This window comes from Aedes albopictus, chromosome 2, assembly GCF_035046485.1.
Source record: "Aedes albopictus strain Foshan chromosome 2, AalbF5, whole genome shotgun sequence".
NCBI lineage: Eukaryota > Metazoa > Arthropoda > Insecta > Diptera > Culicidae > Aedes > Aedes albopictus.
The window spans coordinates 203,753,248-203,777,869 of NC_085137.1; the positions used below are offsets into that span (position 1 = coordinate 203,753,248).

General features: G+C 38.5%; 2 protein-coding genes across 2 annotated transcripts in view; one reads left to right on the top strand and one right to left on the bottom strand.

The window, feature by feature from the left end:
* LOC109414018 (myosin-I heavy chain) overlaps positions 1 to 2,236 on the bottom strand; it is an 87,239-nt gene extending 85,003 nt beyond the window's left edge. Inside the window, 1 exon segment of the mRNA XM_062851022.1 lies at positions 1,295 to 2,236. Coding sequence (XP_062707006.1) covers positions 1,295 to 1,753 — 459 coding nt within the window. The 5' untranslated portion in view covers positions 1,754 to 2,236.
* LOC109425214 (tyrosine-protein phosphatase Lar) overlaps positions 1 to 24,622 on the top strand; it is an 830,826-nt gene that overhangs the window by 359,752 nt on the left and 446,452 nt on the right. The window lies entirely within an intron of this gene.

Below are 24,622 nucleotides of genomic sequence, written 5' to 3' on the forward strand. Positions count from 1 at the left end.
AGAAGCGCTACTTTTAATGCCTTTATGGAATGTTTGGAGGAAAACCAAGAAATTGGAAGAGAGAAGAAACATAAACTGCAAAAGCGTTTGACAGTAATGAGCTTACTCATCTGGCTAGCTAAAAATCCATAAAAAAAATGCAGACACTATTCACTGCGCAGAAAATCGCTGTTTTCACTATTGTTCGAAAATTGGCCAAATTTTGCTAATCTACCGTCATCTAAGGCAGTGGTATGAAAAGTGAAATGATATTCCTACAAAAAACATTTGGATTGCGAGGTTGATTAGAGTAGCCCGTGTCTACACCACCGACATCTTGTACAATGCCTAATCTCTTTCTCTGCGCGAAGAATTATTCCCAGACTGTCATCAACTTGTAGTCGCACGCAGCGAAGCAGAATGCAAAGATGAAAATCCACCCGTTTGCAGTCGGCTCCAGTGATTCAGCGGGCGCGAAACGCGACCGGATCGAAGGATTATAAAGCAGTTGTGTTTAATTAGCGATTCGTTTAAGTTGCTGTACTATTTGGAATGGGGTACTCCGCCAAGCGGATTGGCCATCATCCGGTCGAACGCCTAGTTAATGAGCGAGAGAAGAGTACACATATTTTTCTGTAGGCAAAAGCCTACTTTAGCCAGGCTTAGCCGTAATGACCGGCTTAATGTAGCAACACTTCCCCTCCGCCAGAGCGCGCATCATCGTTAAGACCCCTTGACGGCAGTGCATTAATCGCCACGGGGAGCCGCCCGCCGGAGAAATTGTAGGCAGAGTATACCGTTGCTGTTTCTTTTGCAGCAATAAATGGCTATAAGTCTTAAGTCGGTATATTTTTTAAGAAGATGCAGGGAAGTGTGTCGAACTGTTACTGCTGGATTGTGAATAAATACTGCCGAACGCAAATGATTCAATCTATTGCGAATGCATATTTATTTCTCTATGCACTAAGCTTATGTTCTATGTACATTACTTAGAAATTTTCATAATACGGTTTGTTTTATGAGTAATCCAACATTTTGAATGAAAATGAGGGTCTTTCAACGCAACTAGTTGTGCGACTAAAAAGCAAAAGACGCTCAAATTAACCAACTAAAACCATAAAACCGCACTCGACCGAATACGGTTACAATCGTGATGGAGACGTTTTTATGACAACTTCATTTGCCGCAGAGTCATAACTGAAGTCTGGGGGGCTCAAATAACCCGGCCTGACAACAAACCGCACCAACCAGACTGCACTAAATAACTCAAGCCTAATAAAAACAAATAACTATCTGCTCAACAGTATGTACTTACGAAAAACTTCCCCTCGTTGAATCTGGTGTGGAGCGTTCGCATGACCGCATCCTCGGTTAGCGGTCCCGGCAGGTGTATCAGGTCGTCCAGTTTCACCGTTTTGGAGCCGGACCCATTGCCGGCGATTCCACCGCCGCTGCTGCCATCTTTGCCCCCAACAGTGGGTCGACCACCTCCGTGCGAGTGGTGCGTGAGGGTTCCCCCGATGATTGTGCCACCTCCGGGACCGCCAGAGTTACCACCCGGCGAGATAAGATGGGCACCACCACCCAGCCCAGCTCCCGAGCCCCCCAGGGGACTCTGGTTCTTGCCTGTGTAGCCGACCGCTGTCCTCCGCGGAAGAGTTCCGCCACCTGTTAGACCGGCATTCGCGCCGATGCCGCTGCCACCGCCGCCACCGCCAATGCCACACTGCGCTGAATCTGGAAACGGAATAGAGAAAACACGATTTAACAACATTATTACTCCCGTCCGCGGTGGGTTCTAGATTGTAGATGCCATGTAGACTTGTAAGGAATGCCCGTAGTACCAAACAGCGGCATACGTGTAAACATGCTTCAATCTTGGGGTTCGTCCGAAGGAAATTAAATGTAGCTTCAAATGGGTGTCGGCAGTACTTTGTGGTGGGTTATCTGCAAGTCAGCACACGCATTCGGAATTTAGATTACATTATGCAGGAACGTCTGGAAACTCAGGGTAGCAATGTATGAAAAGAAATATCTTTTGAGCGTGATCATCTTCAAGTTACACTTGTCGGGCACGGTTCTTTCATCCACATGACTGAGTAATGGATAGCTGCTAGCAACATCAAAAAGATTAAGAGATATCATTCAAACAAATACCTTAGTGGGGAAGTAAATTCTTTTTTCTTGGCAAGATAGTGCAACAGAGCAAGTCAAACAAGTATTCAAAAGCAGTGAATCAAAATTCAACCATCGCGCAACAATAATGACAATGTCGCAACCTGTATTTGTTGCGACAAAACAACCCATGCGACATAAGTTTGTCCCAACTTGAAAATGAGCCTCTGCACGAATTTGCCCTGTCCTGCTCACTCTCACAGAAAGTTTGAAAACAGCGCGCACAGTAAATGTCAAATTTGACTTTTACTGTGCGCGCTGTTTTCAAACTTTCTGTGGGAGTGAGCAGTAGGCCAGATTCGTGCAAAGGCTCATAATGGGATTAACATCGCACACCACAAATTTAGAGATTTTTAAGCCTTGCATTGCGATTTTCGAACGGTAACTTCGACTCGGTAAACACTGCAACTCTGGTGAAGCTCTATCATCAAACAGTTTCGACTTTGGGTTAGTAATAATTGATTATTCACGAGTTGAAAAGTAAGCAACAAATTCAGTTTCCGTTTTGTCTGCAACAAAAAATTTCGAGATCATGTCATTATCTGTCACCAGTAGGGATAAAGAGTAATCATCGCACCTTCTTTGTTGCTTGTTTTGTGCCTCTTTTGTCTGACAATTCTCTTCACTAGCGTAATGGTCCTATGCACGTGTTCACTTGTTTGACTTTTGATTCAAAAGTGAACACGTGCATAGGATCATTACGCTTAATCTACAGACCAGTGCAGTGACGAACTTCGAGTTCACTCTTAACTTCTATTAAGGCGCTGTCTATAAACTACATTAACTCATTTAGGGCTACCTTATACCTATCCCCCATCACCCCTTGTAAACTTTTGTTCAATTTTCACAATTTTTAAATTTTATATGGAGCGTGGACTTTAGGTAGACCCCTACCACTTAAGAGTCCCAAAAAAATGACCACGTGGTTTATGGACAGTCCCTATCCTCTGTATTTACGCAATTTCATAAATAAAAATCAAGTTAAATAAATTAAACAAACTATCAACTGGGTGGCATTTGATAAACGCTGACCTCACTGTGGTGTCAAAATTCGCTGAACAAATGAACTCGCAGCTGGTGATCCAACACACGGATTCACCAATTTAACGTTTTAGCGGTGCCAGATTTACAGAAAATCAGCTTGTTTCCATGACCACCTAGGAACACGACTCCGCTCAAAAGTTTGCACGAGACGGAATCATCAAATAACGTAAACATTTTCAAGGCTGAATCACAAATTGCATTAAATTTTATGTGTACTGGTTGGTTGCGTTAGATGTCAACCAATCCATTTCACCAGAAACGTAGAATCAGTATCACATTTACCAGTCGGCTTTAGGACAAAAGGCCGAAGGACAAAGGTCGAAGGACAAAAACTCGAATGAGACAAAAGGTCGAAAAGAACAGAAGGTCGAATAACCAAAGGTATAAAAGGACGAAAGGTCGAATTGGCAAAAGATCGAAAGGACTAAAGGTCGATTGTACAAAATATTTATTAGACTGAGTTGTAGTTATACTGCAGAAATATTCATTGACTACTTGTGCTTAGAGATCACCCTTTCCTGGATTGATAGGTACTTCCTACGAATTATACTGTATAAGTGAATAATTTCGAACAAACTTTAGTCTGGCTTGAAGTCTCAATAAATTGGCCTACGAATTTATTTTCTTGCCTCCAACGTTTTGATCCCAATTTGGATCTTCATCAGGGATCTTTTTTAATTTGTTTGGCAGACAGAAACATTAATTACACTAGTTTACAGCATTTTTGAACTCGGTAAGCTGATGATCGATTTTGGTGTAGAATCATGCCCTGAATTCGAGAACGCGAAGGAAAAAAATTACAGTAGAGCGGAAATTTTTTCGACTTGCCATACAAGGCTGATGACTTGAAATCGATGTTTGTTCTATTTTTAAGCAAAGTCGCTCACTTCACACATCTCACTCTCCGTAATCAATGCTCCGATTGAGCTGAATTTTTTACTGTAACTCGACTACATAAGATATGTCAAATAAACGCTGAGAAAGAATTTTTAAATTGTTTTTTTCTCATTGAAAAAAATACATTTCTTCATAATTTTTTGGAAATTATGCTAAAATTTAAGGAGATCGACCCCAAAACTCGCCAATATCTTGAATTTCATCAATCTGACGCAAAACCTGCATTCAGATGATCGAATGGTATTATATTTAGCTTTCAATTTATGGAAAAAGATTTGAAATTGGTTGAACAAAACGCAAGATATTTGATTTTTATTAAATTCAATATTTTAAAAATTTGAAAAACTCGATATTGAGCTAAAACTCAAAAACTGCTCTACTTTAAATTTTTTGAAGCACGGTTTCGAAATCAGCGCTAAATTATGCTTCAAAAATTTTGGTCGTTGACAGAAGTTCACGACTTTCGTTTTATTTTGTAAACTAGTGTTATTAATAATCGTTTTACATATAGCATAAACTTACATATGACACTTAAAATGGACTTCACAACGACAAAATTAAGACAACACTACAGGCTGAATGTTTTTGGACAGCTACGAATAATTCTTTGTAAGTTTATGTTATATGTAAATCGACTACACAGAATAAAATATTCATGTAAAATTCAGCGAAAAATCATGCACATAAAGGGAATGCTAGAGTTAGTGCATATTTACATGAGATATCATGTAAAATTACGTTACGTTCGTGTAAATTTCCGCTAATAGTCGCGTAAACGGTTGGTGTCCGTGATGGTTTACGCGATGGTTGGCGGAAATTTACACGATGGTAATGTAATTTCAGATTGTATCTCATGTAAAAGTGCACTAACCCTAGCATTCCCTTTATGTGCATGATTCCTCGCTGAATTTTAATTACATATTTTTTTCTGTGTATGATTAATTAATGTTTCTGTCTGTCAAATAAATTAAAATAGATCCCTGATGAAGATCCAAATTGGGATTCAAACGTTGGAGCCAAGAAAATAAATTCGTAGGCCAATTTACTTAGACTGCTAGCCAGACCAAAGTTCGTTCAAAGAAATCTTCACAATCGAAAATCGCAAGGTAAATAATTTCGTTTTGTTTGCTCATAGAATACCCATATTATTACTCCTTATCATCTATTGGCATCTGCAAGAACAAATTGGGGTGTCCTCGAAGATGTAAATTTACTTGTTTCGACCCTAAATTTGTAACTTTGAAAACGTTCGAATATGTCAGGTTCACGACATCAACAATTACATGATATTCTTTAGGTGTGCAGTAATTTGAACTATCCCGTACTTTTTTATGTTCAATGATCAAACTAAAATCTAACAAACAATTGGATCGGAAACTTTGATTTGGTCGATTACGCTTCTTTTATTTTTGATGCCATTTTTATGTATACATTTTTGTTATTTGGTACACCATTCCAATAGGTGTTCCCCAATCAAACCACCGCCACCATTCATCCCAAATGAGCAGCACCTAATTAGTTTTGTAGCTTCTTGGGAATGTCTTTAATGGGCTCCGACGAGATGGCGATCGAATAGTCGTTATCGTGATAGGCCAAGTCCATCTAAAATATGTTAATAGCTTCGAAGCGAATGGCTCTTCTCTGATGGACTAGAGTAGGTATGTACGCACACTATAGACAGAGTCTGAGCGAGTCAGGTGTAAGACGAAGGCCCCTTTTTCGGGTGAATACATCTACCCATCGCTTGTCCAGTTGCTATTAAGAGATCTTAGGTCACTAAGCCAGTCCGCATGAGGGACTGGCATCGCTCTTCGAATCAACTGAGCGCTAGGCTCAAGCCATACAACCTATCTCTGCAAACTAGAGAGGAAGATAGGCCGCCAGACCCTTCATCCACAGCACTGCATAGGAAAGGAAACGATGTTCACGGCGCGATGGGGACGTTAAGTTGAGCGGCAATAAAAAAAAGTCTTTCTCTAACCGCTGGTAAAAGCATCATCAGCCACCAATTTGTTTCACAGCATCCCTTCACCTCGATGGCGGCGGCGGTGGCTGACTGTCCGACCAGCTTCACAACCAACAACAGTTACTTTTAGATTTCCTTCTTCGGAAACGACGACGGACGCCCGCTGAGATACGTTGCATGACGAAACCAAGCTTTCTACGTTTCTGTTTTTTTTTTTTTTTAATTTCTCCTGTTTTCTAAGAGATGGTCTTGGGGGAAGTACATAGATACATGGAGATACGAATGTGTAAGCGTTGCGAAACCTGTCTGTCTTGAATCGCCAAGGCTGATTCCCTAAATAATCTTAGCCACAGCTCAGGTGCGAAGTGATCAGTACTCATGTAGCAATGGTTGCTCCCTTAAATGTGTTAAGTGCTTGATACCGTATCATGGTATCTTCTTACTGGCTGCCGCATAACAGCTAGCATGATAACTAGTAAACGCAAGCATTAAGCAGACACCTTTGATGCTTTTTATGATCCATCAAGCAGGAATAATTGAACTTCAAATGGTAAATAATATATTTGGAATGTATTACTATTCCTTGTGAGATATTTTTTTCGAGAGACCTACAATATTAAAATAGGCAGTAAACTATGAAGAAAGCTCTGAGAGCATGAATTGGCCTTTTATGATTATTCTACGAACAACTTATAGGTCAAGCTTACCTTAACAGTTACCCTCTGGAAGATCATGAGCAAGTTATGAGACATCTTTGAGAAATCAACAAAAACGGAGATCTGTGTGGTATTATGTATGTTTTAGAGACGCATCAAGGCTTTTCAGGGAATATCAATAGAGTTTCGAAGTGATTTCCGTTGGATTGATCCATTAGTCCCTGGAACGCACCTAAAAACAACCCGGAACCGCTTAAAACACCCCTGAAACCCTTTTGGAACATCTTTGATACTTCTGAAAGTGCCTGGCATCTCTGAAACCCTTGCAACACCCATGGAACGCTTTGAAACCCCCTGGGCATCACCTAAACCCCTCGAAAGCCCCCTAAACACTCCTAAAATCCACCGGAACACATCTGGAACGCCTCTGAACCCACATGGAACACCCCTGAATCTTTTTGATTACTCTCCTAATCCCTAAAACTCTTTGAAAACCTGTTGAACGCTCCTAAAACCCTCTGCAACACCCTAGAAATCGTACGGAATATTCTTATAGACACCCTTGGAAAGTCACTGGAATCACTTGAAACACCCCTGAAAACCCTTGAAAACTCTTGAGTGCTTCTGAAACCCCTGGAACGCTTTAAAGCTTCTTAAAACTCTCTTAAATCTCTTGGAGCGTATCTGAAATTCGTACGGAATTCTCTTATTGACACCCATGGAAAGTCACTGGAATCACTTAAAACACCCCTGAAGCCCTTCGAAAACTCTTAAGTGATCCTGAAACCCCTGGAACACTTTAAAGCCTCTTACAACTCCCTTATACTTCTTGGAGCGCCCCTGAAATACAATGAAAACACCTGATGCTCCTTGGAATACCCTTGACTCCCAGGAACACTCCTGACACTTCCGGAAAGTCGCTTACATCCCCTGGATCATCTCTGAAACCCTCTGGAACGCTCATCCCTGCTAAGCTCCTGAAAACCCTAGAAAAGGCCCTGGAACGCCCATTAAACTTCTGGAATTCATCTGGAATAACTCTGGAACTAAAACGTCCCTGAAACGCCTCTGAAATCGAAAATATGGTGCTAAGAGATTATATAATACTAGTATGCATAATACAATTGGATCATGGATGATGCATATTGAAATTGAACAGATAGTGCCACCGTAGCCTTGTGTGTTTGACGTAACTCGACCGCTTTCACTGTGTTACAGTCCATATACGGTGGCGCTTTTGTTTTGATGCAATGAGTAGCGAAAAAGTTGGCTTCAATGATCCATTTTTTAATGAAATGGGTGGAATATCGTGGAACTCCTGCATATGTTCCCATATCAGCCGTTAAAATCCAGCGATAAAACCTTTGCTCGATTTACAAAACGATGTTCGAAAACTGTTCAACAATTGGCAAACTACTTCAGGCGCCGTCCACAAATTACGTAACTTACAAAAATTTTAGGGTTTTCATAGGGGGGGGGGTTTAAAAATGTCGATTTTAGCGTTACGTAATAAATGGATGCTGCCTCATTTGCAACACTTCTGCATCGATTATTCTGCAATATTTGGAAAACTGCGTCACTTCCAATAATCTAATATTATCTAATATCTAATACAAGCAGTCTTAGTGGAGGTTCTCAAAAAGAATGATCTTATTTCTGGCTGGGTGTGATAGTTTAACATCACATTACTGTGGATCGTTTTTAAAGCTCTCTGCAAGTAAAGTGATCCTGATCCTGAGATTGTCACGATCTTCCATCGGCAACAGGCAGGATTTGGTGCCGAAAGTTTCAGCTTGAACCATACTGACACTTTTCGTATCATCCTGGAGCAAGTCAACAATTTTCAAGAGTCTCTCTACCTGGGAATCATTAAATACGAGAAAGATTTCGATCGTCTTAGTAACGAAAACATGCGGGCTCCGCCACGTGTACACTTCACCAATGTCAGTTCATCTGTTAAATACGATCTGTCCATAAAACAAGCCATTCATGGAATACCAGATCAACTTCGGTGTATATCTATTCCTCGCATTTTAATGAAAAGTACCAAAATGTCAATTCCTGTAAGAGATTCTTCACTGATGGGTCTCGCATTAATGGATCCACTGGCTTCGGTGTCTTCAATGAAAACTTCAGGAACTTTGTTCGGTTTATGTTGCTGAGCTGGCAGCAATCAACTTCGCTTTGGGGATAATTTCCAACATGCCCGCAGACCATTTCTTCATCTTCTCGGATAGTCTTAGTTCTATTGAGGCTCTCCAGTCGATGAAACCTGTAAGGCACGCATCTTACTTTGTTACAAAAATAAGAGAGCAGATGGGTGCACTGGTCGAAAGATCATACAAGATTACCTTTGTATGGGTCCCCTCACATTGCTCAATTTATGGCAATAAGAAGGCGGACTCTCTCGCAAAGGTGGGCGCACAGGAAGGTGAGATCTATGATAGAAGAATTGCACACGATGAATTTTTCCATTTAGTTCGCCAGAGTTCTCTTCAAAGTTGGCAAAATGATTGGCGAGATGGACAGCTGGGACGGTGGTTACATTCCATTATTCCTAATGTTTCTTTGCGAGCGTGGCATTACGGTTTGGACGTAAGTCGAAATTTTATACGTGTAATATCAAGACATATGTCCAACCATTACTCGCTAGATGCGCATTTGCATAGAATAAACCTCGCGCTAAGCAATATTTGTACTAAGTGTGGTTCCGGTTATGATGACATCGACCACGTAGTTTGGCAGTGCCCGGATAATGACGCCTCCAGAACGCTACTATTGGATACCCTTGAGGCCCGAGGTAGACAACCCTTCGTTCCAGTTAGAGATGTGTGGGGAACCCGCGATCTTATCTACACTCCCGTTCAAAAGTTTGGGGTCACCCCCTCAAAAACATGTCATTTTTTTAGGCCCATATCTCCGCCAATTTGCGTCCGATTTCAAAACCCTAGGTTTCATTCAAAAGATAATAAGTCAAAGAAACTTTGAACATGATTTAAAAGAAACTTTTTCAATAAAATTGGTATGTAAACTTAACCCAAAGTTGCCAAATTTTCTAAAAAATGAATATAAACTTACGGCAGTGTCGCTGGAAATTGGGTCGACCAAATTTTAAGATGAGAGCGGCAATATGACCCACTTTCTATTAGCTTTCAACTGCTGTTTACAGAACTTAGCTAAAAAATCTAGAAAAAAAGTTATTAAGTAAATTAACTCTTCATGTCATCGACCAAAAGTTTGGGGTCACCCCTCAATATGATGTATCGGCCAAAAGTTTGGGGTCACTTTCGTAAGCCAAGAAGAACTAAAATTGAATGAAAGATGACAAAGATATCAATAAATCACTTTTCCATGTTTTACGATAGTGACCCCAAACTTTTGGCCGATACAGCATTTTGAGGGGTGACCCCAAACTTTTGGTCGATGACATGAGGAGTTAATTTACTTAATAACTTTTTTTCTAGATTTTTTAGCTAAGTTCCGCAAAAAAACAGTTGAAAGCTAATAGAAAATGGGTCATATTACCGCTCTCATCTTAAAATTTGGTCGACCCAATTTCCAGCGACACTGCCGTAAGTTTACATTCATTTTTTAGAAAATTTGGCAACTTTGGGTTAAGTTTACATACAAAACTTTTTGAAAAAGTTTCTTTTCAATCATGTTCAAAGTTTCTTTGACTTATTATCTTTTGAATGAAACCTAGGGTTTTGAAATCGGACGCAAATTGGCGGAGATATGGGCCTAAAAAAATGACATGTTTTTGAGGGGGTGACCCCAAACTTTTGAACGGGAGTGTATATGCGGTCCATTTATGATTTCCTTCGCATGTGTTGTATAAATATCTAATCTTTCCACATTTTTTTCTCCAGTTTTTTTTTCTGTTTTGTCCTTTTTGTGTTTTGCTCCTGGCCATCCGGTTGACGAAAATCCGTGACAGATACCCGTGACGAAACGCGTGATACCAACATTAAAGGCGACGAAAATGCCAAGATACCTCCCGGATGAGCTGCAGTGAACCTTGAAACCCTATCCACACCATGCCTATCCTTGAAATCATGTGACCCGCTAACCTCGAGCAGCCACGAGTACCCTGGCCTCCTCCCAATACTAACCTCGGTTAAAAAAGCTATCAACTGTATGTAATTAGATACCAAAAATGAATTTCGGCTCCGTAAAATGTTACACGCGATTGAGCTCAAAAATAAACGAACTAGATAAAAAAAAACAGAAAACATGCGGGGTAATCTGCGGCCCCTGTGAAAATGTGGGCATCATTGCTGCAATCTCATGCTCAACGGTGTTGTCCGTTCTTATGCGGTTGGATACTGAAGTGAGGCAAGGATGAAAGTATATAACTCTCGCATAGGAATATTGTAGTACTGGTAATACCGGTATTGCTCACCAATTTTCGCTACCGAAAATGCCGATAGATGCTGAATGCCACACTGAAACACTGAATTTCGGACATGTGGAATTAATCATATGTAAATCGAAATCTTTTTTCTAAAAGCAATATTTCTACTGAAAGTGTTGCAAAATTTACCATTTGACGTAGGGAATCGCGCCACTTGGGCGGTGGCTTCTATATTCGTCTGTTTTTCACTATAACTCAGTCAAATTTGAACCAATTGACACAACTTTTGGAATGTAGTGAGATAAGTATAGTATCTACCCGTGTACATAATTTCAAGTCAATTGGTTCAAAATTGACTGAGTTATAGTTGCAAACAGACGAATATAGAAGCCACCGCCCAAGTGGTGCGATACCCTACTTACGACATGGGAACCAGTTGTGACCCATGAAGTAACATAATGTCAGTTTCTTCGAGTAAACCCCATTCATGTCTCAAAGATTGAAATGCCCACACGAACAGCCTAACAGAACGAGACTTGCAATCATTATTGTCGGTATCCATTCACACCGATCAATCATACGAATACACAGTGACAGTGTTGTCCGCTCGGTGGTGGTCGGGCTCGGACAGAGTAGAACCATATGCACGTCCCGCAGACCGACAGCCTGCCGACCAACAACATGTATCGAATATTAATTTACTGGCAAATCCCCAGACAGATCGTGGTTATGGATGTTTGTTTCTTCCTTTTGCACTTTTTGAGCGAGTATCATTTGAAACACCACGGCGTCTAATAACTACATATAAGATTGCGTAACTGCAAAGGTTTTTACTTTCATTTGTGGAATAGTGCGATAATTTCTAAGCCTTTAGTTTGTCTGCATCGTTCTGTTTTCTTAATTTCTAACAGCGACACAGCTAAAGCAACGACCTGGCAGATCTGAACTAATCTCGGTAGAAATTTCCCACGCACTTCCAATGGCAACGAGGTGGCGGTGTCAATGGTACTTTTATTATGCTAACTCGTATGTGGAGGGTTGGTAAAGTTACTGTTCTAGTGACGACAACATGGTGACATGCAGGCTTCCGTAATTAAAAGCAGTTGTGTGTATATTTTTTCTCTTCCCAGACCAAGAACCATTGTCTAATGGTGAATCCTGGCAATGAGATCGTAAGGACCGATAGGTTAGACATTGGTCACGGTGTGTCTGGTAGAACAAAATTAATTTAAAAAAATCGGTATCGCTAAAACACCCACCAAACGAAAGCTGAAGGTCCCCTCTTTCATTTGAGACTAAAAGGAGAAAGTTCTATCGGCGGGTCTAGAACAATTTTTTTTTTCAAATATTACTATCTTTGAGGCTTGTGTTTTTTTCTTTTTTCAACCTTGAGTGTAGCCAAATGGGTTTGTATGAGGTCGCCCATTAGTAATGTGTCCTTTTTAAAGAGTAAACGGGTCAAATCAAAAATTAAAAATCTTCCTTACAAAATATTGCTTAGACATAAAGTGCAAAAAAAATATTTAAGGCAGTTGAATAGAATTTCAGCAGTATCTGGGCATATATACAAATAAACTTTGACTTTTATGTGGAAGTAGTTATTGCGGCTGCAATTTTCTTATTTTTTATTGACAGTGTCTTATGATTTAACACAGTTTTACGATCAAAGTAGGCCGAGTAATGTCAACAAAAATAGAACAAACATCAAAGTAGCTCGGATAACGGGACACAATATTTGGAAGGTTAATCCATTTCGGAAAACTAAAAGTTTTTTGATGATGCAATTTAAATCGTTCAAAAGCATGAATAACACGATCTAGAACTCCACACCAATTTTATCAATGTGATGGTCTGTCTTATATCCTTGTATGCCGTGGCTCGGATAGAATTATCACATGTCGGTATTTGTTCAATTTGTGCACCTTTATGGTACCTAAGACTTAAACCTTTTTAGTTAATTTAGACTATTGCAGTTAGGTATAGCTCCTTACTTTTAAAGAAACAACTACGACAAGAACCCCCTAAGTGACGAGGAAAACCAAACCAAAGCGTACGTTTCGTGTTTGAAGAAGTGTTTTTCCGCCACAATTATCATCGAAAGCAGTTAATATTCACTGTTTTAGATTTGTGTAGTAAAATTGTCTAATAACGGCTAATTAGACATAAAAAAATATTAGTAACAGTATATCTTTGTGAACAGGTAGCCTTACTCAACTGACAAAAACAGAATAATTAATGCTACATCACGGTGTGTCTGGTAGAAGAAATTTATTACAAAAAAATAGGCATCGCTAATTTTTACGTTACGTGAAAGTTGACGCTTCTAGCTTTCATTCAAGCCCAACATCGAAATATTCCATCGGGGGAACTTTTTCATACAAAAATTGGGTATGTTTGTTAAGTTGAAATAGGGATTAATTTGGAACCGTTCATTTTGTATGGGGAAAAACAGTATTCTGAAAAAGTTGTTCGAGATCCCTCGGTGGATTTTTTTGAGGGACCGTGCAAATGAAAGCTGAAAGCCTCTATTTTTGAAAAGCGAAAAATTTGACGATGCCTATTTTTTTGTTATAAACCTTTCCCATACACACGCCGTGACATGTCTAACGGTATATGTAGTAACAACAATGTGCTAATATGTCGGTTATCAATAGTTTGATCTTTTGCTATTTTTTTTTAATCTGTATTAACGAGATTTTTAGCCCTTGGCTAGTTCATCACGGGACCCAAGCTTCATTTCCCTTCCGAAGGAAGAACTCACATTTTGCGAGTTTATCGGGAAACATCTTCTGCTAGCATCATGGCATTGTAGACGAGTTAGCAACTTTTCATTCAATTCTACAGTTTTATCGACATATACACATGTTTTACATTAAAGTACATATTTCTGAGCACATACACGGTGTTCAATAAGTTCGGATACACAGTAAAATTGAAATTATTTCCCATCTGTAATTCAGATTTTCAAAGTGAATGTATTAATTGAAAGTTCACATAATACTGATCAAATACAGTATATGTTTTGAAACAAACTGTCCTTTATCCTTTTGTATTAATTGCAAATGTGTCTCAAGATCCTTTCAGCCGGCACGCACGTCTGTCATTGGTATTTCGTCTAGTTTTCATTGAGTAATGGTGTTAAGTTAAATCAAATTAGGTTGTTGTCCTCAGCATTAGTGGTAGCAACTATGGCCATACGAAATAATCTATAAAATTCAGATTGGGTGAAGTACGGACTCATTTTATTTTGATCTTTAAAATTGCTAAAATAGCCGCTGTACCTGTTTTAATGATTTTTGTTTTGTCAAAAAGCAAGGCTGCGTTATATCTCAGTTTAATCTATCATTATCTTTTCCAAAACTTGATTATATCCCTATTGTGACAAATTTTAACCAGAATTGGCTTTATATAATGTATTTATGCCTTTTTCATAGATTTAAGCACATTTTGACTAAACTTGCAAATTTACCACCATATCATCACTGAAATAGCAGTGTAAAGCTTTTGTCTATTAATTTAGTTATTCTAATTTAGTATAGTGAGATGTAAACTCAAACGTCAACGTTTTAGACTTCTGTAGCTTGAGCAACTTATCGAAAATTATTCCAGCGTGCCGGAGCTAACAAACTTTGGATACATCTAAGGCTTATAAAAAAAAGTAGAAAAAGACTTTATTCAAAACCATATGCTATATTTGATCAGTGTTATATGACCTATCAACAAATACATTTACTTTGAAAATCTGAATTACAGATGTGAAATTTTCTCAAGTTATATGGTGTATCCGAACTTATTGAACACCCTGTACATATTAATCAGAACGGATTGAAAATGGCTTAGCTTGTTCTTGTTTCTACTTGCAGGTTGTTGATATTATGAAAACTTTTTTCTGAAAGATATCAGAGATAGCAGTTAGTACTACCTCACAAAAAAGTTCGGACTTGCTCATTTAATTTATCTCATTCGCCACCATATACCCATTAGATTTACTCTCTATGAGCTTACATATTATTTGAAACCTTCTACATGGAGTTGCGGCCCTTGTTTGTGAAATATGTAGTTCTGCAAGAACTACAACTTCTCATAAAGGGCAAACGTGGCAGATCTAGCGCTACTACCGATGACGCAGAAAGAAATTGCTCGTTGCAGTTGTGTTCTAGATGCTACAGGAAGATGATCAAAGGCAAGCAGCTTGTTTGCACTAAAGCTGAAGTACATTGAAACTTGTTGAACATCATTCAGACTTCTCATAAAGTTGCTGAGGTTGCTGAATATTTGCGGGCAAAACCCAGAGATCAGGCTGATCAGATGGAGCTCTCAAATATTCATGAACTACCATCCATATGGAAACCGGCGTCAACGAGTGACCAGAACAGTAAACCGTTTTTGTTCACCGATGATTTGTTTTTGATAACGAAAAGTGCCCATAAAGCCACAGCTGCAAAGGCGTGAGTACCCAGCACAACCATGCTGAGGATGACGGGTTCGATTCCCGGTCAGTCCAGGACCTTTTCGTGAAGGAAATTTCCTCGACTTAAATGAGCATGCAGTATTTTCGTGCAAGTCACACGTTATACACATGCAAAATAGTAATTGGAAAAATAAGTTTTTAGTTAAAAACTGTGAAAGTGCTTGTAGGAGATAAAATAAGAAAATTTCAAACAAATCAAACAATTTCATTTATTCTTATTACATTTCCTACAGTGCTCATAGAACAAGCTAAAAGCATGCTTTGTCCCTGTAGGGACATTTCGCCAAGAAGAAGAAGAAGAAGAAGAAGACGAAAGAAAACATGTGTCTTGAGTACCATACGCGCATTGAAGCTGAGAAGCTGTTTGAGAAGAATATATGACGAAGTCACACCCCGAAATTTCAAGAGCACAAATCTGAAGAACCAAATGACGGTATATGCTGTAAAGGTGGTCGATTGGTGACCTGCTGGTGCTAGTCAAATACGAGACCCTAAAGACGTATACGTATCTGTCATAGGATGCAAACACATTATTGGAATCTTGATTGGAATTCAAAGGAACAGCATATAACTCGATTTTATACTCACTGTTCTAGTACTTTCACCACACTGTCCATAAACACAAAACTGCCATCTGCTGGATTTCCCATTCACATGGGACTATTGTGCTTTTATGTGAAGAATAATAAACATAATATAAAAAAAAATATATCGTCGGAAAATCATGCTTGCAATGGAAAAACAGTGTATTGTTGTAAATGTGTTCTTCGAAAAAAATGAAAAAATATCGTATTTTTTCAAAAAAAAAAAATGTTCTAGACCCGCCGATAGAACTTTCTCCTTTAAGTCTCAAATGAAAGGGGGACCCTTAGCTTTCGCTTGGTGGGTGTCTTAGCAATACCGATTTTTTTAAATTAATGTTCTCCACCAGACACACCGTGTGGTGTTGGATTGCTACAAATTTTGTGATTGTCTTAACTGTAGATGTAAGCCTGGTTGGGAAAAAACCTTTAATGCGTGTCATTAAATCTTAAATACATGTGGCAAAAAATTGCGATACCATCAGCTCTTCTTGAACAAATAATAAATGAGAAATCATTACCATGCGCCGTTATAATCTGGCTATCTCTTCGATCAGTGTGCAGGATGCGAATATGCCCTAAGGCGTGAATAAATACGATACGTTTCAAGTTTTCTTCGATGGTCAGCATGCGCCATATAACTTGAGGTTTAAAGTTTTATAGGTAATGTGCAGTGTACACATAGACTTCATATTGGTATCGATTGATATATCGGCTGCTCAAGCATAAAAAACAGCAACGATCAATCATTGTAGACTTATTCGAAATGGTACAGCCTAAAGGGCCTTAGTCTAAGAACTTTACTTTCGTAAGGGGAATCCCTATATAGGAAACCTTGTGAACTCGGTGAACTTTCAGTAAAAATGAAATTGCAAACTCGCGTGTCATGCCTCGTGCCTATGCGCTTGTCAACATCGCAATCGTTACTAGACTCGTTTCTGAATTAACCACTGAAATGTATGTGCTGCCACAATTGATGTATCTGTTGGAAACCCCAACAAGAAATACGTGTGTTGATCGATTTATTTATGGCATGATGAACCATCCCCTACGGATGCTTTCAAATAAGTCATCACCTACTGCACTTCAAAATGCCTTCCGCTAAGTGTTGGCAGTGAATTTAATCTTGTACCGACTTTTCGAACCCTCTAAGCAGATTATCCTCTTCGAATGAGTGTAATCAGTTGTACCTTTTAATGCCGCCCTATGTTGCTTATCCTTTGACAAAGGATAAGCAACATAGGGCGGATTTACACAGTGATACTAATGCTCATCATATTATCTGGGCAGCTCAAGTATTAGCTTGAAAGGCTCCAGTTTGATGGAGTACTTAAGTAGATCTTCGGTTACTTATCATAGGCAATCGCGCTACCCTCATGGTAAATATCTGCCAGAGAGGCAGTGTTAGAAGCAAAGCTTTGCTCTAGTAGAATTAGTTACAAGCTGATCAATTTTCCATGTGTCAGATGAAGAATTTCTATCTGACTACATCAAGTGTTCAACACTCGAATGTTACTTTGCAAAATTTAAATTTCAAAAATCCTCAATGAATCAACTGGGACCTCTTTACTAATTGATTGTGGTTAAATTTCATGGATTTGGATAGTCACCATCCATTGACACTCGAAGTGATTTGGATAATGCCGTTGATACTACAACGGCCTTCATCATGGAAACTTTCGAAGAAGCTTGCTTTCTACGGTCTACGAAGACCACAAGAGGAACCCCTTGGTGGAATTTTGGTCTGACGAAGCTCAGTAAACAATGTAGAAAGAGTTGGAACAGACGACGTTTGGCTGGTTCGAAGGCTGTCGGGTCGGCTTGCAAGGTCTACAGGAAAGATTTCCGGTCTGCTGAACGATCCGGTCAGAAAAACCTTTGTACAAATATTTACAGTTTGAGTGAGGTCACTCGGTTGAACAAAATTCTTGCGAAATACAAGGATTTCCGAGTGAACGAACTTTGTTTTCCAAATGGGGATACCACTTCCCCTGATGGGGAAGTTCTGGAATGCTTATTCAGCACATACTTGCCCGGATGATTGGATATTACATCCTTGGATGAACCTGATGCCTTTTCTTGTAGTTATGATTCTCTTGAAAAAATAAACTACTTGTTTGTAGTTCTGCTACAGGATATATTTCCGAATCTTGGCGGGATATTACTGTAAAGTTTATTCCGAAAGTGGGTCATGCGTTGTATGAAGAAGCAAAGAGTGGATCATCACATTCGTGATGTTCATCTGACTAACGTGCCTCTTCATGTGAACCAACATGCCTACCAATCTGATAAGTCCATTGCGAATCTTGTACACAAAAATGTTTAGGATATCGTGAAGGCATTTGCTCAAAAGCAATCTTGCTTGTTTTTTTTAGACATCGAAGGTGCTTTTTACAACATGCGTTTCGATGCAAAATCGGAAACCGCAGGGAGTCATGGTATATTTCCAATGATTTCCAATTTTGGATTCATCAATTGCTCAAAAACCGACATCTTTTCTCGACATTCCGTCAAGCAGCAATTAGGAAATTTAGTGTTTGTGGATGCCCCCAAGGAGAAGTCTTGTCGCCACTTTTGTGATATCTCGTAGCACATCCCGACCAGAAGCTCCTAACAAGATTATAATATAATTACTATAACCGTTGTTAGAAATAACACAATTTGATATAATTTTGTTGTAAGGATTCGTATATGTGAATAACCATAACAAAATTGTAACAAAATTTGTTACTATTTTAAAAACAAAATTATAACAAAACTTGAATTATTTATTTAAAAAGATATTGTTCGGACTAGGAGTGATAAGAAAACTTCTCTGAAGCGATTTTTGAGATTTCGCTCAAAGCTGTCAAGGGATAATGTATTTTAGAGTTCATTCTTTTTAAGGTTAAGTATAATCAGGTCTTACATTAATTTTCCCCTTCCAGACAAGTTCACGCACGAAATTCAGGCCGATGTCTTATCGCAGACCCTACTGTAGATAGTTTAATATTAGGTTTAGCTAGTTTAATAATGAATTTTGTAGACTTACGACGTATATGGGTAAACGTATGGAAACGCAATAAAGGTATCTCATCAACTATCTGTCCCCGAATCTAACCTACAGTATAAACATTATGCAATTAGGTCCGAGTTCACCAGAAATACACCTGATCTTCCCACTCACCAACTATTTTGCACAATTGCTATCAATAATTCGTATAATATGCACAAAATCACCCAAATTCTCTTTATAATTCAATAATAATTCCCCGCACATCAGTGAAAGCACATCAAATTGCATATGGTTTTCACGTTTTGCCTTATAGCTATATCATCTCGGTTGACACCGTATATCATCTGACGTTTTCCTCTCTGTCGGTCGATCCTCGAACTGCCGAGCGAGGGATACGACACCTTACCGTCCATACCCATTAGTTGGAACACACCCCTGCCCATAAACCCTGGTCACACTTCTCCTCGGCTGTTGCACCAGGTTTATCTACTAACTCAAGAACTGCTAACTTCGATGCTGGTCTTTTGAAGACTCCTCCTTTCGTTCGAACTACAGCTTGTCGTATACGTCCATCTACGCCGGTGTACACTTCTTCGACTATGCCCCGAACCCTTGCAGCACCTTTACCAAGAGTACGCTTTGGTACCTACTGTTGTAGCGCTTTTCAGCGTTATAAAGAACATTATTTCTGCTGGAAGCTGTGGCGAAGAACCTGTTGGCGCAACAGCAAAGTATTTGATAGATGATGTTGGGTAAGTTTTGTGGCATAATTGGTCGGCGTTAAGTCAGACCGGACCATCTGTTTTTCAATGATTTTGGGAAAATGTCCGGCAAGCACTTGGAATATCAAATCTAGGGTATTATTTTCTGAAATACTGTTACTTTATTATGTAATGAAACATCTGCATCAAAATATCGTCGAAAAGTTCAAAGATATCGAATTCCTTCGCTTATCTTTACGTGCACAAAAAATCGCGTAGTCCACTCTGACTTAACGCCGACCAATTGTAAAGTTTTGTGTGATGCGAAACAAAACAAGTAAACATTGACAAACTCCCCTTCATCAGATCATTAGCTTTTCTTTCTTCTCTGTTACCCTTCGTTTTGTATTCTTACGCGATAGATAGTCGGGTAAACAACGGGAAAAAAGGTTTGGAACTTATTATCAGACCATTTTCAAATTTTGGTAGGATGTCAAAGACACAGTAGACGTTCGATAACTGCAACATGTTTACGTTTCACTTAGCGAACAAAAATCCGATAACTGGAACGCCTGACAGTATCAACAAACTTTCAACTGACGTTAAATAAACGTGAATTCATCCGTCTGTTCATTTGGGCTAACATGGCGCACCATTTTGACATTTGACGGTGCGATGACTGTAAATTTGTTGCATTTACCGGACTTGCAGTTAAAAAGTGCCTGCAGTTAAGAACAAGGTATTAGGAGTACATAGCTCAAATTTTCTAGAGCACCGTTTTTTGGAAGCGTTGAACGGATTTGAACGAAAATGCATCACGCTGTTGACAACCACTGAACAATTAGCATGATGCATTTTCAGCCATATCCTTCAACGGTTCTAAAAAACGGTGCTCTAGAAAATTTAAGCTATGTACTCCAAATACCTTGTCCTTAGACCAAGCCCACTCATGGGCTCAATCAAGCGTTTTAACGTTAAGTAGAACCCCGAACAAAGAAGTGAACCGCACCGGTCGCTGCTAAGTAGGACTCGAAAGCGAAAAGTTTACGTACGGTTCGTAGCAGGGCTTAGAATATAGAGACACGCAAAGTACGGTCTCTATCCGTAGGCTCGTGCGCTCTCTCGCGTTTAGCTCTCTGGGTAGCGTAAAGAGGAGACGAAAGAACATGAGTATGGGTTTGTTGCCGGGTATATAGTTTCTAGAGAATGATTTTCTTGTTTTGTATAGGTAGGAATTTATTTTAGTTTGCATCAAATATTTAAAAATTTTATATTTACTTGCTTTGAAATTTTCAACCAAACAATATCATAGATCGTTACACGAATAACACAACAAATTGTCTGACATACAATTGTGATAGAGTGATAATACAAACGCAGAAAAATAATAGGTTTAAATTGACAAGCTTTGCTTAAGTATGTTATGAATGAAGTTTTCCTTTCTTCGCCAATTTTAGGATCATGTATAACGAAAATGTATTGATTTTCTTATAAAAATAGTTACGATTGTTCATAATCACACCTTTAGTTTTTGATTCGGCCGATCGTTTCGAAACTGATATTTGAATAAATGTACACTGATTCAGTGAGTTTTGCTATTTTAACACGTACATGTTTGAGCCGGGGTTGCTACGCAGCAAGTAAAGTTTGGTTTCGCACATTTAGAAAAATGTCCAAATAAATAACTCGCGAAGTTCGTTCCGACAAGTTCCAAAATTATCGTCATCCGTCGCAGATTCCGGTGAGAAGATGTGCGTATTTTCTAACCCGGAAAGATACCATTTGACGGTAATAAGTGACCACAAGGTTTTCTTTCTTCACTTTCCGGGCTGAGATCCCCCGCTTTGAAAGAGCTGTGCCTCGCCTTTCGTGTTGTCCTGAATATTTCGAAAAAGGCAAAGGAGTTTTGGTTTGATTGCTGTTTTTGAAAATGGTGGTCGTCAGTGGGTGGTTTATTAAATAAAAATTTAAAAATATAAATTAAACAAACGAGACATTAGGAAGAAAGTGTGCGAAATGGGTAACTTCACCCTTGTAGAAACAATAAGACAAAGCAGAAAAAAAATCTGCGAAGACCCCATGCGAGAAACACCGATCATACAGAATAGGAGGTTCAACATTAGATCTATAAAAACAACCCAACAATTGGGGAGATCTTTCCAATATTACACATTTATTCACAGCTCTTTTATCCACATTTTCATATATTTAAAACATATTCATCAACATGTTATCTGGATCGTTTGGTACAATATGTCCACGCATCCTTCCTCCCCTGTAAATTCGAGAAGTACCTTGCCGAAAGAAAATATTCTGTATTCCAAGTATTTCGAAGAATCACCTTTGCGCGTAAATACAACGCAGTAGACCTGGCCGCTCTGATGCATGTGCCATATCTATGATATGCTGCAAGCATCAATATTGACAAGAAAAGTAACACGATTGCTTTCCAGGGTGATTCCAGGGTGATTCCGTACTGGCTGCGTATGTAAGATTAGATAAGAGTAGTTACGATTTTTCAAAGATGCTTTGACTGTACCTAACTCAATTCAGATATCATAGAAACACTCCAGTAATTTTTTTTTTGTAAAAACAAACTTTAATCATACCGATAATAATCTTAAAAAAATGTAGTCGAGCTGAAAAGTTTCATCAATCAAAATAGGCGGTGTGCAGGACTGCCATATTGTAGGTTCCTCTTTATAGAAAAAGCAAGGTGTTGGATGTTAAAATACATCAATTGTTGTATGAAGTGCCAAAAAGGAAAGTGGGCTCATTATGTACTTTGACAAATACGCAGTCTACTTCAAGCGCATAGAATCTGCTTCCAACAAAATATTCATATACCAGCATCCAAAGGATCGCAATATATATTAAGATTTCTGATTGATGCTTTGTAGCTAAAAGGTTGTGACTGAGTATAGAATAAACTGAAGTTAACCCTCTAATACCCAAATTTTTTATTTTGATCTAAGTATCATTTTTCGTCATCTAAAATCGTTTTAAACATGTTTTGGAAGATGATTCTTTTTAATTCTCGATTTCGTGAATTTCAGTTTTTGATTTTTCTAATTTTTATTTTTGAACATTCCCACACTTTTATATTTTTCCTGGAAGCCAATTTGAGGAACGGATTTTTTGAGATCAAAACATTTTCAGATTTTATGATTATTGTTGAAATATTATTATTTTAAATTTTTTTCACACAAATTTTTATTTTCCGTGTAATTTTAAGGAAAATGATTTTAGAGTGTATGCGATTTCCTTAAACTATTAAACAAGGATTTAATAATTTGGGAAAAATTTAAAATATGTTAATTGTAGCGATTCAATACAAAATAAACAGTGACTTCTAAAAGGTGACTGAAACATCAATTTTTCAATGATTTAAAAAAAAATGAAAATACGCTTTGAAGTACACCAAAAACCATTTTGAGATATACAGAACAGTCCTAAATATCAGCCAAAAATATAAAAAAAATGATTTTCCACGAAACAAAAATTACAAAAATGCTCAAACTATACCCCGTCTAAAGGCGGGATTGGGTATTAGAGGGTTAAAATACACGTTAATGAAAAAAGGTTACGCAAACTTATCGCAGACTGTTAGAAGACAGCTTCTACTATGACCAGGATTCAAAAATCTTGACCTACGCGAAGTTGTAAAGGAGACAACTACGTTATAAATGTGTTGGAAATGCTAGGGATGTAATTATTCAATAAACCTAATTATTAAAAAGATGCTCCAAATCTCAAATTCAGATAAATTTCTTGCGAGAAAGGCAACATGGATATCGAAGAGATGGATATTATTTTAGATAAAAATTCAACCTACAAGTCATACAGTAAGCAAAAAACACATAATTTAAAAAAAGATTGCTTGAATTCCGAGATTAAATACAATCATACATTATTGAGAAAATAATATCTTTAAACGCACCAAAACTGGTACAAATCCCCAAGGGAATTATTTATTTGAGTACAATTTTTACTAACTGTTTTCAGTCTTATCCAAAACCCCTTCTTTCAAAATATGAGCACAGATTATTATACTGAATAAGATTTGCAATAACACCATAGAAATACACAAAATATTGCGATGATTTACAGAAGTGCAAAAAAAACGATGGTACGGGTAGAATAGAGACCACCGGTGCGCAAAGGCGACCGATCATTATTTTACTCACATGGAAACGAACGACCGGTGCGAAAATGGGTGGATAACGAAATTAAAAATCGTTAACGACGTGCTGTTGCGTGTGTAGTATGAAGCCCACGAGTGGGCTTGGTCTTACCACTTGCATCGACCGAACGTCTGCTGTACGTCACGCTAAAATTGGAAATTCCAACCCTCCCTGCCTCCTCCAAACGTAAAGATAAACTTAATGGATGACCCCTTACATGATAGATTTCTTTTCATTGCTTAACACTCCCGGCCCCAAGATCAAAAATTTGTTGTAACTAAATTTTTAATTGGCTATATCTCAGCAATGGCTCAACCGATTTTCAAAATTTTTTTATCAATCTCATGTCCGAATCCTAAAATTTCAGATGATTGAACAGAAATTATTCTAGGGGTGCTCAAATTTCCTCTAGAACAGTGCAATCGATACAAATTTTTTTTGACATGCTTATTTAATTGTAAACATGCAAAATATTTCAGTAAACATCATAAATCTGCGTGGTTCACATGAATATAGTATAAAATAGCTGGATGCATATCGTAAATACAATCGAAAAATATTTTGAACATCCCTAGCGCTCTCGGCAGTGGCTAGTTGTAATTAAATTTTCAATTGACTA